The sequence below is a fragment of the Harpegnathos saltator genome, unplaced genomic scaffold (genome assembly GCF_003227715.2).
Source record: "Harpegnathos saltator strain DR-91 unplaced genomic scaffold, Hsal_v8.6 scaffold722, whole genome shotgun sequence".
In the NCBI taxonomy this organism is placed as follows: domain Eukaryota; kingdom Metazoa; phylum Arthropoda; class Insecta; order Hymenoptera; family Formicidae; genus Harpegnathos; species Harpegnathos saltator.
Genome location: NW_020230563.1, coordinates 21,742 through 36,920, shown reverse-complemented (window position 1 = coordinate 36,920; position 15,179 = coordinate 21,742). Strand labels below are relative to the sequence as shown.

At 33.9% G+C, this 15,179-nt stretch overlaps 3 protein-coding genes across 19 annotated transcripts; 2 read left to right on the top strand and 1 right to left on the bottom strand.

Moving 5' to 3' along the window:
- The first annotated feature begins 262 nt into the window (after positions 1–262).
- Positions 263–3,926, top strand: LOC112590139 (uncharacterized). 8 transcript variants are annotated; one of them, XM_025305909.1, is made up of 7 exons: positions 263–295; positions 1,195–1,256; positions 1,693–1,708; positions 1,810–1,916; positions 2,143–2,295; positions 2,754–3,042; positions 3,109–3,926. In XM_025305909.1, the coding sequence occupies exons 4-7, from the start codon at positions 1,908–1,910 to the stop codon at positions 3,774–3,776; spliced, it is 1,119 nt and encodes a 372-aa protein (XP_025161694.1). In that variant the 5' UTR covers positions 263–295; positions 1,195–1,256; positions 1,693–1,708; positions 1,810–1,907; the 3' UTR covers positions 3,777–3,926. The 8 variants fall into 8 exon arrangements, with proteins under 8 accessions (XP_025161694.1, XP_025161691.1, XP_025161696.1 ...); XM_025305906.1 differs by having other exon boundaries at positions 1,693–1,916; XM_025305911.1 differs by lacking the exon at positions 1,195–1,256 and having other exon boundaries at positions 278–295.
- A 1,945-nt stretch (positions 3,927–5,871) lies between these two features.
- Positions 5,872–10,657, top strand: LOC112590140 (uncharacterized). Of its 10 annotated transcripts, none has more exons than XM_025305916.1 (6): positions 5,872–6,134; positions 6,219–6,330; positions 6,409–6,507; positions 6,580–9,454; positions 9,663–9,816; positions 10,053–10,657. In XM_025305916.1, exon 4 carries the CDS (start codon positions 7,174–7,176, stop codon positions 8,275–8,277), a length of 1,104 nt encoding a protein of 367 aa, XP_025161701.1. In that variant the 5' UTR covers positions 5,872–6,134; positions 6,219–6,330; positions 6,409–6,507; positions 6,580–7,173; the 3' UTR covers positions 8,278–9,454; positions 9,663–9,816; positions 10,053–10,657. The 10 variants fall into 10 exon arrangements, 8 of the variants coding, with proteins under 8 accessions (XP_025161701.1, XP_025161700.1, XP_025161703.1 ...); XM_025305915.1 differs by having other exon boundaries at positions 5,872–6,330; positions 6,580–6,834; positions 7,157–9,454; XM_025305918.1 differs by having other exon boundaries at positions 5,872–6,330; positions 6,580–9,289; positions 9,359–9,454.
- On the bottom strand, positions 10,179–11,850 carry LOC112590141 (uncharacterized). Its single transcript, XM_025305921.1, has 3 exons — positions 11,129–11,850; positions 10,654–10,732; positions 10,179–10,567 (listed from the first exon to the last, which is right to left on the bottom strand). The coding sequence occupies exons 1-3, from the start codon at positions 11,251–11,253 to the stop codon at positions 10,223–10,225; spliced, it is 549 nt and encodes a 182-aa protein (XP_025161706.1). The 5' UTR covers positions 11,254–11,850; the 3' UTR covers positions 10,179–10,222.
- Between the last annotated feature and the right edge of the window lie 3,329 nt (positions 11,851–15,179).

The window sequence follows — 15,179 nt, the reverse complement described above, 5'->3', positions numbered from 1 at the left end:
GGTAATATATTATTGAATATATTTGTAAGTTATATCGAGAGGCAGCAATGCAAATATGTCAAGATCTAATTCCATATATGCCCGAAAGAAGAAGACAAATTGCAATCCCTCGTGAATTTAAGGTAACAAGTGTACTGAGAATAAAAATATGCTAACCCAGGTAACATATTTTACAGGTTGTTTGATAGCTGATCATGCAGACGAAAGTTGGAGATAGATTGGGTGTAGCCGAGAAGAAAAGTCACGTACCATAATGTAAAATTGGCAATAGTTACCGAGTTATTAATTAAAACATGTGAGTCAACGAGCACGTAGAGAGCGGAGGGCGGTCGCAGTAAGCACGTAGACATTTGATACAGGCGGAGTTAGTGAGTAGTTGTAGGCAAGCGCGTGCGGAGAGGGGCAACGTAAGCGACAAGAGGCGATCGCGCGCGACGAGGAGCGAGCGAGTTTTTTCTTTATAGCTTTCTCCTTATAGCTCGTTTGCTCCTCGTCGTTCGCGCTCGCTCGCTCTTTGTTGCGCTCGCTCGCTCCTCGTCGCGCGCGTTCGCCTCTTGTTGTTTACGTTGCCCCTCGCCGCGCGCGCTTGCCTACCGTTACTCGCTGACTCCGCCTGTATCAAATATGGCACGCCGTTTTACTTTTTAATGGCATGCATTTGTAAAGTAAAATAAAAATGATTTCTCCGGTTTAAAACGAAAGAAGAATTAGTTTGGAAACATTACTATTATGTCTCGATATAATAAGATGTATTTAAAATTATGTCGGGACATAATTTTAATTCTACCCAACACAAGTAGAAAAATAATTCACAGTTGACCACACCTCAGTTTAAAAAATTACCAATCACAGTAAAGTTTCCAAAATTAACAGTAAAATTTTGGTTAGTTACTAGAATAAACCAATCAGAGCAATTTGTGATCAACTGCAACGTAGTCAATTAGATGCTCCATAAAGAAAATTAAGTCATTCTTATGTCACAGCATAAAAATAATGCATTTTTATTATGTCCCAACATAATAAAAATATTTTTGCTAGGTATTAAAAATGTGAACACAATTTTAACGAAACGCGTTAAACATGTGCATTTGTAACATGTATAAAATAGAATACATTTTTACACGATCTACATTAAATTGATGTCACAATTTCAATGTACCAATTTTTATTATGACACATGTTATTTTATTTTAGGTTGAATATTTCCATGAGCTAATGTTACGAAATAATGTGAAGCGAAATACATTGCAGGAATAGTAATATTACTTTAAAAGATTTATTCACATAATTTTTTTAACAGACTCGAAGTATGTTGCATATTCTTTTATGCAACGTATAAAGAAGAACAACTTAAATAAGAATACACTGAATTATTATTATGTCAAATACTTTCCGAATTCTTATTATGCTGCGACATAATAATAATTCCAAATGTCTATTACGTACATAATAATAAATCCCAATTTCCTATTATGTACATAATGGAAATTCGGAATTATTATTATGTCCCGACATAATAAGAATACCGGAATTAGTATTATGTCACGACATAATAAGAATGTTGGAATTATTATTATGTCGTGACATAATATTAATTCCGGTATTCTTATTATGTCGGGACATAATAATAATTCCGAATTTCCATTATGTACATAATTTTAATTCTAATGCTAAAGATCTGTGTTTCTATAGGTTGGCAATACTACAAGTACGTATGTTAAGCTCGCTACGTAGGTGACGCCATAGTGCATGTTATCTCTAGAGACCCTAAATATAAGAGACTAGTCAACGTTCTAGTTCTAATTCTAGTTGGATGAAAAATGGCGGACGCAGGCTGCATTCCAGTTAACGCTCGCAATGGTCGCAGCGTTACTAACCAAACGACGAGCGATGCGTAACATATCGCGATGCGTAACGTATATAAATATTATTGTAGTAATTATAAATAAGTAATATGTAATATATAGAGGTAAGCATGAATTTAAACTAAAACTATGTGAATCAAAATAAGATATCATAATAAAAGCAATGGAAATAATACAACTGAAATATAATCTATAAATCTACAATCTATTAAAAATATCTTTTATAATTTATATATGTGAATCTGAAATACATAATTAAAACCGAAAATGTTTGCAGATAATGACGGGTTGTAGCATATTGGGGTGTAAAAACAGAACCGAAGGCGGATTTATGTTAATTGGTTTTCCAACAGATCCGCAAAGAAAAATGTTATGGTTACAGTCCATTGGAAGAGAAAAGTGGCAACCAAATAAGTCATGTATTTGTAAAGTGAGCATATAATTATATGAAATACATAAATGGCCGTAGTTATATAAGAAGCAACCAACTCACAAAATTAAAATTTTTGAATTTTTGTTAACAATGAGTAGTCCATTCGTCTTTCTATGTAATAGGAAAACGATCCAAGCCCCATGGGCGTCTAAAATTAATTAAAAAACAGTTTTTATTTTCTATCAGTCGCACTATTTTTCCTAATTACGTCTTTTTTACTAAATTTGTTTAAGAATTAAGCTTACCAATGTATACCTCTAAAGAGTAGAAACTTAACCATGCTTGATTTCTTGAACAATTATACAGAATTTCAATACTATCTGTAGTTTATAAATCATGCGTCAAATCTTTATCTTTATTTTTCTCAAAACGTAGTCCATGTGGGTTGGTTGTTTCTTGCATAACTACGGCCAAATAATAGGAAAAAAATGTGTATCTTGCGATTGTACATATAGATCCATTTTGCTTCAAATATGTGGGAGAAACCTCGACAAGATAGTACAAAAAAATTGAGAAGAGATGCCATACCAACTATTTTTCCTATTTATGAAAAACAGTTACCTGAAACAACTAATATATTTCTCGATGAACATGAATTACAAGTACAGAAATTACGAACCACTGAAGGCGACAATGAACACATTGAAAAATCCATAAGCATTGATACAGATAACAGTCAATTTGAAGATAATTCTGTATTGTTTTCTGGCAGTTTTCAATCATATGATCAACTGAATGATTCAGGTATTTATATCTTATTATCTTCTAGTAATAATGTGAATAGAAATGATGAGACAAATATTTGTGTAGCAACATCATTATGTAATACAACAGCGTTTACATTGGAGCGTGCTGTTGAAGAAATACATTTGTTACAACAGAAACTAGAAGATAGAGGTATACAGGTAAAAGAAGCAAACGAAAAATTTACGAAATTACAAAAAGATCATAAGTTGAAATACTCGAACAAAATTCTCATGAATCGTGTTAAAAAATTCAGAAGCACGCATAAACTGCGACTAGAAAAAACGATTCTACATAAAGTGTTTAACGATGATCAAACTCGATGGTTACAATCAGATTCTAGTAAGCGACGCATTAGTAGTTGGTCAAAGGAAACTATTAAGAAAGCTCTTCGCATAAAAGCTTGTTGTACCAGTAGTGGTTATGCGCAGTTGATTAAAGAAAATATTCCGTTACCTTCACTGCGTACCTTAAGAAGATCTGTTGAAGGTTTGGATTTTTCCTCTGGAATATTAGACGACGTTTTTGACGCTATGAAGGAAACAATTAGACAGTTTACAGACTACAGACATTGCGATTGCATGCTTGGCCTTGATGAAGTAGCTATAACACCCGGTGAACAATTTGATTCTTGTACAAATTCACTTATAGGAAATTTTACTATTCCTAACAGTCGTGGTAATTCCTGCATAATTCAATTTATAACAATATATAGGGTAAATGATAATTGGTAATTGATAATTGATCATTTAGTTTCATTTGCTACTTCACACACTTTTAAGGAGAAAACACTACAGCTACGCATGGCTTGGTATTTATGCTTGCTGGCATATTTCATCGGTGGAAGCAAGTGGTAGCATATGAATATACTCCTGGTGGCTTTAATGGTGCACGTTTAAAACCTATTATAGAAACAATCATTAAAAAGGCTGAATCAATAGGTCTTCGAGTACACAGTATTACATCCGATATGGGAAGTACTAATCAAGCTATGTGGAGAGCTTTCAATGTTGGTTTGCATAGACATTCTACAATACGAAATTCTGTACCTCATCCAATGAATAATACTCGAAAGTTATATTTTTTTGCTGATAGCCCACACCTTTTAAAAATCTCAGAGCCGCTATTATTAATAATAAACTGATAGCATTGCCAGACCAATTTGTTCAAACTCATAAACTATCATCGTGCGTTGTTAAATTTTCACATTTGGAAGAGTTGGTACAAGAACAAGAAAATTTAGATATCAAATTAGCTCCTAAATTAAACAAAGAAGTCATTATTCTAACGCGATTTAACAAAATGAGAGTAAACAAAGTACATAATATGTTGAGTACACACGTAAGTAATGCTTTGGATTATCTAAGTGAAGAACGTCATAAAAATGAATATTTAACTACAGCGAGATTTATTGAAATTGTTTCCAAATGGTTTGCTCTGATTACTACGCACGATGAAATACTTGCTTTAAGAAAGAAACCTGGAAATGAGAAATCAGAAGAAACATATACACAAACCATAGCATTTTTGGAATCATGTATTGATTTATTTTGCGAAATGAAAGTAGGAAACCAAGGTGTATTCAAACCCATACAAACTGGCCTTATTATAACAACCAAATCTTATATCGAAGTAGCTGAGTATTTAATTAAAGAACGCCATCATTTATACGTAATAGGAGTTTTTCTAACGATTTTGTTGAAAATCTCTTTTCAAATATTAGGAAAAAATTTCCCACACCGAACGCACTGCAGTTTAAATAAAATTTAAAAATATTCACTGTTTCTCAGTATTTGCAAAACCTATCAAACACTAATTATAAACAAGATAGTGGTGATTTGTTGGCTGACTTTTTAAAACGTCCTATGCGATAACGTGTAAATAAAGAATGTACACAAATGCTTGTAATTCCACCTGAAATTGAAACCAAAATAATGAAATTAGATAATCTGGAATTAAATTCATTATATTATGTATGTGGTTATATTATCACTAGTATATGTAAAACTTACAAAGTGTGCCTAGATTGTATTGATTCTGCTGGATCAAAGACGTATGATCCCAATATAACATATTCACGTTTAGTTAGTATAAAATGTTATCGAAAGAATACATTATTTTTTGTTAACAAAAATACCTTCTATTATTTTCTTGAAATGAATATTATTATTAAAAGATATTTGAATTATGTTAAAACGGTAAATTGTGATATTGTTCATTTTTTCATTACAAAAATGAATAATATTGTCTGCGATACCTTAAAAGATTGTCACGCATTAGGTTACAAAATAAAACTGCGTTTTATAAAATTTAAGGTGAAACAAAGTTGTCACGCCAAACGACTAGATAAATCTGTATTTAATAGTAAACCTGTATTTAATAGTAAAACCATGGCAATGTACAATATTGTAAAATAAATAACATTTCAATATAACTGTCAATAGTTCTCATATTTCCTTCCTTCCTTCTTGGTGTGGACAATATATTATGTATATTTGTTCCAAACAGTCAATCATCAGAGTTCTTATATTTATTTACTAAATATTATACAGATATACATGTGTTTTTATTATTGTTCTTCATATTTCTATCTTTCAAATATTCCGCCTGCTCGATCCTCACTGATTAGTGCCGCCATTTTCCTTCCAACCAATCAAACGTGCTAGTCGACATTGACCAGTCTCTTATTTTAAGGGTCTCTATGTTATCTCTAGCGGGCCAAGTTTGACATCTCTCATCAGTGGTATATGTTGCTGTACCTTTCCCACGTATAACCTTACATTACGAAGTATTGCAATGTAATATTGCAATGTAATATCGTATGTGTGTGAAATCTTGTTGCTACTCAATATTAATATACTGTTTGCAAGAGAAAATGGCCGAGGAGAGGAGGGTGCCTGACAGTGTAGTGAATAACTCTCGAGTAGATATCAACTTGCGACGCAATCAAAATGTAGTAAGAACATTGAGGAGGATTCGGCAAGTAATTGCTGACACTGTCAGATCTTATCAGTGTTCTGCGAATATAGTATATCGTCCTCTGTATATGGCTAAAGCAAAGTTGATGAGAATATCTACCGAAGTATCACAAGGTACTTATAATAAACTGATACAAGCAATTGATGCTTTGCTTTTACTTAAGAGAGAAGAGAACCAGAAAAGAAGTTATGTTGCAGTCAGAAATGGGAACGGTAAGGTAAACGTACCAATGGCTGGACAAGACCCAATTACTGGACACTCCGGCTAACATTTGACGATACTAAGAGTATAGTGGATAACAATTAATATGTAACTATTGAAATGGGATCTATAGTGTGTTATTAATATACGGGAAACAATTTTATATGCTTTACTATAAAATTTTAGTTTAGTATATCAAAGATATCAGCAGGGTCGTGTCGCTTCAGCCATTGAAGCACATCTCTAAGCCGATGAGCTAAGGAATGGCGAATACTCTTTAACATTGTACGGTCGTTATTTTGCCGATTCTGCGATTTTTGATGTGATTTTCATGTACAAAAAATCGTAACGTTTCAGAAATGACCGTTAAAATTTATCTGATAATATTTTACAACACAATTTTCGTGTTCCGGCATTGGGACCGACCGATTGTACGCTTGTACCAGTGTCCAACGTAGTGTCCAGGCACTGGGGCGTATATGCGAAGTCGTTGAGACCCAAAGCCGGGACATGACCACAACATTGCTTCGTTGACGCCGGTGTGAGTTTACGTAGCATCAAATTAATAAGACAAAGTATCTACATCCGTGTTATACGTATAAACAGTTATCGGTAAGTACACATACTGTATCTTTCAATTATTCGAAACTATAAAATCACTGCGCGGATAGTATAGTATTTGCAAATTCGTTTATCCATCTTTCGAAAGAGGTTATGTTGACACTTCCATCGCTATTTCTCATATATTTATCGCAACGTGAAATTCATGTATATAATTGTTATGATGAAAAAATAACAACAAACATTTTATAAGGACTTAATGAAGTTTTCAATGCCTCTAGATTGATGAAAAAAAAATTCTTGAAAAAATGCATGCGTCAAGTCACCTTTCGCTGGTAAAACTTCACCTCATTTTCTCAAATTTTATTTTTAGTTATTGTTGTGGAAAACATGTCGAAGGTGGCATCAACGTCATATTCTCAATCTGACGTCGAAAAGGCTGTGGATGCAGTACGATTAGGAATGTCATTGAGGACAGCGAGCAAAACTTTTGGCGTTCCGAAGAGTACAGTCTACAGCAAAGTAAAAAATATCCATTCTATGAATGCCACACTGGGTCCAGCTTCTATTTTGACTCCAGACGAAGAAGATTTACTCGTCAAGTGGATATTCCATTCCTCTGACAAAGGGTTTCCCGTAACGAAAGATCAACTTCTTGACTCTGTCAAAATATTAATATTGGAGCTGAAACGAGACAACCCATTCACCAACAACCGGCCGGGCCGACACTGGTATGAAGGATTCTGTCGAAGACATCCCGAGCTTTTTGAGCGAGTGGCTCAGAATTTGACGTATAATCGAGCATCAGTTATCGAACAGAAATTAAAAAATTGGTTCAATGAATTTTCTGAGTATCTAACCGCAACGAATTTGTTAAATATCGACCCGAAGAGAATATTCAACTGCGACGAAACTGCGTTTATGTTGTGCCCTAAAGCAGATCGCGTAATTGTACGAAGAGGAGCGAAAGGAGTATATAAAGTAGTTGATGCAGACGAAAAAGAATGTCTCACGACACTTTTTATGGTTAATGCTGCTGGCACGATGGTACCGCCCATGGTAATGTATTGGTATCAAAGAATACCTGCCAGTGTATCACAAAATGTACCATCAGGTTGGAGCATCGGCACGTCTGATCGAGGATGGATGACGAAGAGGTCAAAAGAAAGAAACCGCTACCGAAAAGAACTGAGACAGTCCCGAGCGTCGCTACATTCGCGCTACATTCGAGTGGCAGACGTACCATCAATCGAAGCAGGAAAAAAAACAGGTCGAGTTGCAGAAGAAAGAACAAAGGCTGAGAAGAAGACTGGAGGCACGAGAAGAAAAAAGATTCAGCAGGAAAAAAGAAAACAGCTCCAAGAAGAAAATAAAAGAATACTGGCCCAAAAACAGTTGCAGATAGATGCAATAAAGAGAGAGCTAGCTGAAAACAGGCAATGCCAGAAAAAGACCGGAGCAAAACAAAAGAAGCAACGAGTAACAGAACAATGAGCTATTATTATTCATTTAATATTCGTTAAGAACTTCGTGTGAGAACTTTCATTATTTTATTACGAATATATATACGTTGTTTATCATATTACTCATTAAATATTCGATAAGAACTTCGCATTATATCTTTTATTATTTTATTATTAATATATATATGTATGTTTTTCATCATATTGGCTGGTAAGAATAAAAAAGACGCAACCCTCGCATTAAATGTTACGGAATACACCTTTCTGACTCTTAGCAGTCGATATATTATCATTATCACTCGTTTAATAAAATAATATGAGTATAAAAAAGTATAAAGTATAAAAACTAGCACATACGTAAGTGTAATAGCTCTTTTCATGCAGATGTTATTACTATTCATCGGCGTCCAGCCATACGTACATCTGATGTCCGGACATCGGGACACACCGATAAATAGCTGTCCAGTAACTGGTACATTTTTTTCTCCCAACGTTTTTGTTAATAAATATGTTTCAAACTATCGCAAAAGAATTTAATGGATGGGTTTCGAAAACTAGAGACTCTAACCTTGAGATTGATCACCGTCATTCCCCAAAACGATCGACGCATATCGGTGAAAATTAGATTAGAATACAAATATCGTCTTAAATGTCCAGCCATTGGTACGTTTACCTTATACTTAATCCTCTCTGTTTTAAAAACCTTAATTCTATATTAGATGGAAAAAAATCGGCATGTGCAAGTTTCATTAAAACAACTTTTTTCCTGAATGATCTCTTTCTCTTACATCCTTTACACGAAGAAGTACTGGTTCTTCTAAAATTTCTTCGAGTAGCTGCCACCAGGGATGAGAAATTTGTTTCTTCTGGCGTTAATTCGACGCATTGGCTGCTATTGTTAGTAAACGATTTGATATCTCTCTCTCGTCGGCCATTTTCTCTTGCAGTATTTATATTTAGTAGCAACAAGATTTCACATACATACGACACTACATCGTTGCAATATTTCATAAGGTAAAGTTACACGCGAATACGCGGAAAAGGTACGCAGGCAACATATACCACTGATAAGCAGGGTTGGATACGCATAATACCTCATGTTTTATGCGCAGAGTTGTATGCGCAGAAAACTCGAGTATTCTGCGCAGAAAACTGAGCGAGGTTTTCTGCTGCATAAAACTCCTCTTATGCAGAAAACCTCCTTTAAGGTTAGTATAGCTTTATTTCCTTTAGCGATAAGTTCATGAATTTACTGCAAGTTCTAAGATCAATTTTAAATTGGATTCAAAAGATTCAAAGGTTGGATTTTACGTGAAAATTGTATATCCACTTCTAACTAGTCTATAAGAAAAAATGCATGAAGTACAACTCTGTTAAAATTCTGTAAAAAACAGCATGTTTGTTATTATTTTTTAGTGAAAATGTCAAATACAGGAGGAAGACCTTCTCATGATTATTATATTGAAGGTGAATTTATCAGGGTCAGAGAAAATGGAAAATATTTTGCAATTTGCAAATTATGCAATACAAGGTTGTGCACTACTGCAGTAAAACACCTGAAAACTCATCGGTACGTACAATAGTCAAGGTAATTCCATTATTTATTAATAAATTACCATATTGTGAACTGTTATGGCACAGAAACACTAATAAATCTTAACATAAATCAAAACTTTAAGTTATACAGAATAAATTCAATAAGTATCTTTTCTCTTATTTTCTTTTCATAATAATAATCTAACTGCTTAAGATGTTTTAGTGCATTTATTGAATAGCATTTTAAATAGCACTGTTACTTTTATATAGGGTAAAGTGTTCAACGAACAGCAATGACATTAATGAAAATGATCTTGGGAAAAAAAGAAGTTATAGCAGCATCGATGGTAAAAATGAAAATGAATTATTAGGCAATAAGAAATTATTAGGCGAATATGATGTTGTTGCAGGCAAATGTATATTGGTATTGCTATATATACTTAGACGCAAACAATATTTTTTGTATTGGCGGAGGAATTTTTCCAGCCATCAATTAAAAGTATAGATTCTGTATTCTTCAAAGACTCTTTTCTAGCGGCAATCATCTTTGTATGAAATTTATCCAAGATACTTGTAGATAAAGTTTTCCTTGTCGGCAGTTTATAAGTCGGATTTAAAATAGATATAAAATTTTTTAAATGTACCGATTCTACGACAGAAAACGATATATTATAACCGAAAAAAAATTTGGCCAATGCTTCATCAATAGTATTGAGGCCGTCGTTAAAAGATTTTTGCACATTATCCGACGCAGTCTGGGCTGTATCGTTGAGTGATGAGTGCATCTACAAAAAGGCATAAAATATTTCATTTGAAATTTAATATTTAGATTGTAGTTAAAGCCTAATTTGAAATACATGAGTTGACTTACATTAGTTGTATTGCTCTTGGTGACTTTCCGTTTTTTAACCTTATTATTACTTGTTTGTTTATTATCATTACAAACCATCCTGAAAGTTAAAATATTTCATATATTTTTTGGTTTAAATATAACTAAACATAAGAGATGATTCAAATAGTTTTGAAATGTAAAAATAGGGGAGACCGGGATACACGGGGCACGTTGTTATATTTAACATTAAATGATACACGGGGCACGTTGTTATATTTAACATTACTGCAAAACGACAAAAGATAATAGTGCATAAAAATATAGTATTTTCGCAAAAACATTGCGGTGATGTTGCAGTAAGTTATTTCAGGCTACATGTTTTTGTATTCCATTTGTTAGTTTCGTGTAAAACAATCACAGAAAAAAATTGTATCAACCAGCCTCGGTCTCCCCTACAATAAAAATATAATACAATTTTAAATATAATATAATTATATACAGGATATATACAAACCTATGCTTCTGTAACCTCTCACCATCACTTTTTATAACCGTTTGGCATATGAGATAAAGCACAAACATTTGCCCATGATCATGAAAAACATGAAATTGGGAATATAGTTCTTCGCTGTCTCCCATTTTTTAATTTCTTTCTATATTCAGATGATATCTGGATATGGTAATGAATCTAATTCACGCGCGGTAAATAGGATTGTAGAGTTAGGGCGGATTCACATTTTGGCAGAAAAGCGGAAAGCAGAAAGGCAGCAGCCAATCAGAACTCGCGTTGGTAATATAGTAAAAGAAAGCAGAAACCAGCGCGAGTTCTGATTGGGCGCGTTCAGCGAAAAAAGCGCTCAGTGAACAATTAGCGATTATTGGTCCTTAGATCTCGAAATCTAGACTAATTACGTCGATGAATTCCTTAACTGTTGTGCAATTATTGAGTTCGTTGAACGCACCCATTGACTGCTGCCTTTCTGCTTTCCGCTTTTCTTCCAAGGTGTGAATTCGCCCTTAGAATGGGCATCACATGGGTTTTCTGCGTTTTCTGCGTTTTCTGCATGTTTTCTGCGTATTCTGCGCGTTTTCTGCATTTTATGCGTATTATGCGCAGAATTGTGCATAATACCTCCCTGCCGCGCATATTACCCAACCCTGCTGATGAGAGATGTCACGCTTGAGCCGCTGGATAACACGCACCATGGCGCCGCCTACATAGCAAGCTTAATATACGTACTTGTAGTATTGCCAACCTAACGCATATCTTAGCATTAGAATTAAAAATATGTACATAATAGAAAATCGGAATTATTATTATGTCGTAATATAATTTTAATTCCGGTATTCTTATTATGTCGTGACATAATATTAATTCCGGTATTCTTATGTCGGGACATAATAAAAATTCACAATTAGCATTATGTATATATAATGGAAATTCGGAATTATTATTATGTCCCGACATAATAAGAATACCGGAATTAGTATTATGTCACGACATAATAAGAATGCCGGAATTATTATTATGTTGTGACATAATATTAATTCCGGTATTCTTATTATGTCGGGACATAATAATAATTCCGAATTTCTATTGCGTACATAATGAAAATTCAGAATTACCATTAGGTACATAATGGAAATTCGGAATTATTATGTCCCGACATAATAAGAATACTCGGAATTAATATTATGTCACGACATAATAAGAATAACGGAATTAATATTATGTCATAATATAATAATAATTATTTTTGTACATTCTTATTATGTACTTATATAATTTTAATTCAACGTATTAAATTTATGCTTTTGCATAACAGTAATTCCATGAATTAAAATTATGTCGGGACATAATAGAAATTTGGAATTATTATTACGTCCCGACATAATTATAATTTGCCGAATTATTATTATGTCGTGACATAATAATATTTCAAAAGACTGAAACAATTTTTCTGTTGCCAATTTTTATTTGGAACATTTACATTATGTTCAATTTCTTTTATGCCATTAAAAAGTAAAACGGCGTGCCATAATCAAATGTCTACGTGCTTACTGCGGTCGCCCTCCGCTCTCTACGCGCTCGTTGGCTCACATGTTTTAATTAATAACTCGATAACTATTGGCAATTTGACATTATGGTACATGACTTTTCTTCTCGGCTACACCCAATCTATCTCCAACTTTCGTCTGCATGATCAGCTATCAAACACCCTGTATATATTGTTGCGCTCACTCTCGCACTCGCGCTTGCACTCAGGTAAATGAAAACACTCGCGTAAGAATAACAAGCTTTACTATTTATAGCGCAACTCGCTCAAGCTTTAAACAAGAATAATTCTCTGATCTACAATTCTTGCGTCTATCTACGATGACAGCTTGCCGGAGACTCTCTGTCAGCTGTTGTTTTCTTCTTATCGATTTTCCGTCGTCTAGACAATCTTTGTTCAGTTGTCAAAATCAGATGCCTAAGGCTCACGGACAACGGACGCCGTCACAAACTTTGAGGCTCGGACACAACAATATATATATATATATATATAAATGTATATAAAGTAACAAAAAAACTTATTTGTAATCTTTTTAACATAACATAAAAATATCATATTTATATCACAATTGAAATAGCTGTAAGTTCAAAACACTGTTAAAATTGAAAAAGAAAGTAAAAGCAAAAATAAATATTAACTGTCATACTAAATTTTTAAATTACTATTATTTAATAACAAATTTTCACTTATGTTTTAGAATGAGCAGGTAACGGATTTACTTTACTGCTGTTGAAAATAATTTCCTAATAAGCACTAAATATTAATAATATAACATCAATGTTATAATGTCCTGAATAACATTGTAACTGTTACATAATGTGGTGTTATGTAATAGTTACATTGTTACCCGAGACATTGTAACATTAATGTTGTATTACTGATAGTTGGTATTTAGTAGGTTGGATTATCATTAAAAAGAAAAAACAAAAATATAAACATATATATATATATGTATACTAGGTGCGCAACTAAGTTTCCGGGTTTTTTGATCAATGAAAAATGGAAAATTTCAAGAGAAATGCAAAAAATGGTTTATTCAAAGTATCGCCCTCGCTAGCTACACATTTTTGCCATCTCTCTGGCAATACATGAATATCGCGGCGATAAAACGACGCGTCTTAGGACCGAAACCATTCATACAACCAATTTTGCATTTCTTCGAAATTGGCCAAGTGTTGCTCAGTCAAGCCATGCGCCATCGACCGGAACAAGTGATAATCGGAAGTGGCCAGGTTTGGCGAATACGGCGGATGCGGCAGCAGATCCCATTTCAGCGTTTTGATCGTGTCCTGGATGATGGAAGTGCGATGGCACGGAGCGTGTCGTGCTGCAATATCACTCGTTTGTATCTCGTGTCCCATTCTGGCCGTTTTTCGAGCAATGCATGGTTCAAATTGATCAGTTGTTGTCGGTAGCGATGCCCATTGACAGTTTTGCTTGATTTCAGCAGCTCATAGTACACGATTCCTTTCTGGTCTCACCAAACGCAGAGCATTGTCTTCTTTCCAAAGCGATTTGGCCGTGCCGTCTATGTTGATGTTTCGCCAGGTGAAAGCCAGATTTTTTGCGTTTAGGATTCTCGAAATATATCCACTTCTTATCGCCAGTAACAATTCAATGCAGGAAACTCTTTCTTTCATGCCGCAAAAGCAAAATTTCGGAAATGGCTCTTCGATTTTCCATCTGTCTCTCAGTCAACTCATGCGGCACCCATTTTCCTTCCTTTTGAATTTTTCCCATGGCATGTAAACGTTTGGAAATACCTTAGCGAGTCATGTTTAATGCCTCCGCAAGTTGATCTTGTGTTTGCGTTATTGGATCATCTTCTTCTAGGAAAGAGAAAAAAATCTTTATCGGTGAGCCTCGACCTGTTCCTAAACTATAGTTTCTCTGTTTCGTTTCTCTTTTCAAAACATTTGTTTTCCAATCTTTCCATGTCTATAATTGCAAAACCCATTAAATTGTTATTTTATAATATGAATAGAAAAATGTGTATATTATGACAAATAATATATATACTATATGTATATATGTATGTGAATAATGTATGTACTATATGTATGTACTATCAGGGCAGACAAACTCAGATAGGATTTACGAGGACACTGTATTTCTGCCCCGTATCTACTGAGGGCGTTAGTATCGATATCAAATGTTATATGAAGTTTCCACTCATAATTCACTTTCTTATATGAAGTTGACTTGTCAATTATTATATAGGTAAAAAGGTTATAAATATACAAAAAGGTATACTAACAAAATCGGCAAATACGCAATTAGTGTGTTCTACAAATATAATTCTGTTTCAGTAAGACGTAAGTCGTACACGTATTATCGTAAAGTGATCTAGTAGATTCGCGAAAAATGAGTTATAAATTTAGATTTTATAAACAAATCTTTTTCCAATCATTACTATGTCCTAAAAAGTTACGAGTCATAGCTGTATTAATAGTCCGCTCTTATATTTAAGATCGTATTAAGTTCATTTTCAGCTGCATTTTCATGCTG

Coding starts and splice junctions, on each gene's coding strand:
- LOC112590139 (XM_025305909.1), top strand. Junction 2,296..2,753: donor ATAAGTCATGTATTTGTAAA/GTGAGCATATAA, acceptor TTGTACATATAG/ATCCATTTTGCTTCAAATAT. Junction 3,043..3,108: donor TGATCAACTGAATGATTCAG/GTATTTATATCT, acceptor ATATTTGTGTAG/CAACATCATTATGTAATACA.
- LOC112590140 (XM_025305916.1), top strand. CDS start 7,174: ATGTCGAAGGTGGCATCAACGTCATATTCTCAATCTGACGTCGAAAAG.
- LOC112590141 (XM_025305921.1), bottom strand. CDS start 11,253: ATGGGAGACAGCGAAGAACTATATTCCCAATTTCATGTTTTTCATGAT. Junction 10,733..11,128: donor GAGAGGTTACAGAAGCATAG/GTTTGTATATAT, acceptor TTTAACTTTCAG/GATGGTTTGTAATGATAATA. Junction 10,568..10,653: donor CCAAGAGCAATACAACTAAT/GTAAGTCAACTC, acceptor GCCTTTTTGTAG/ATGCACTCATCACTCAACGA.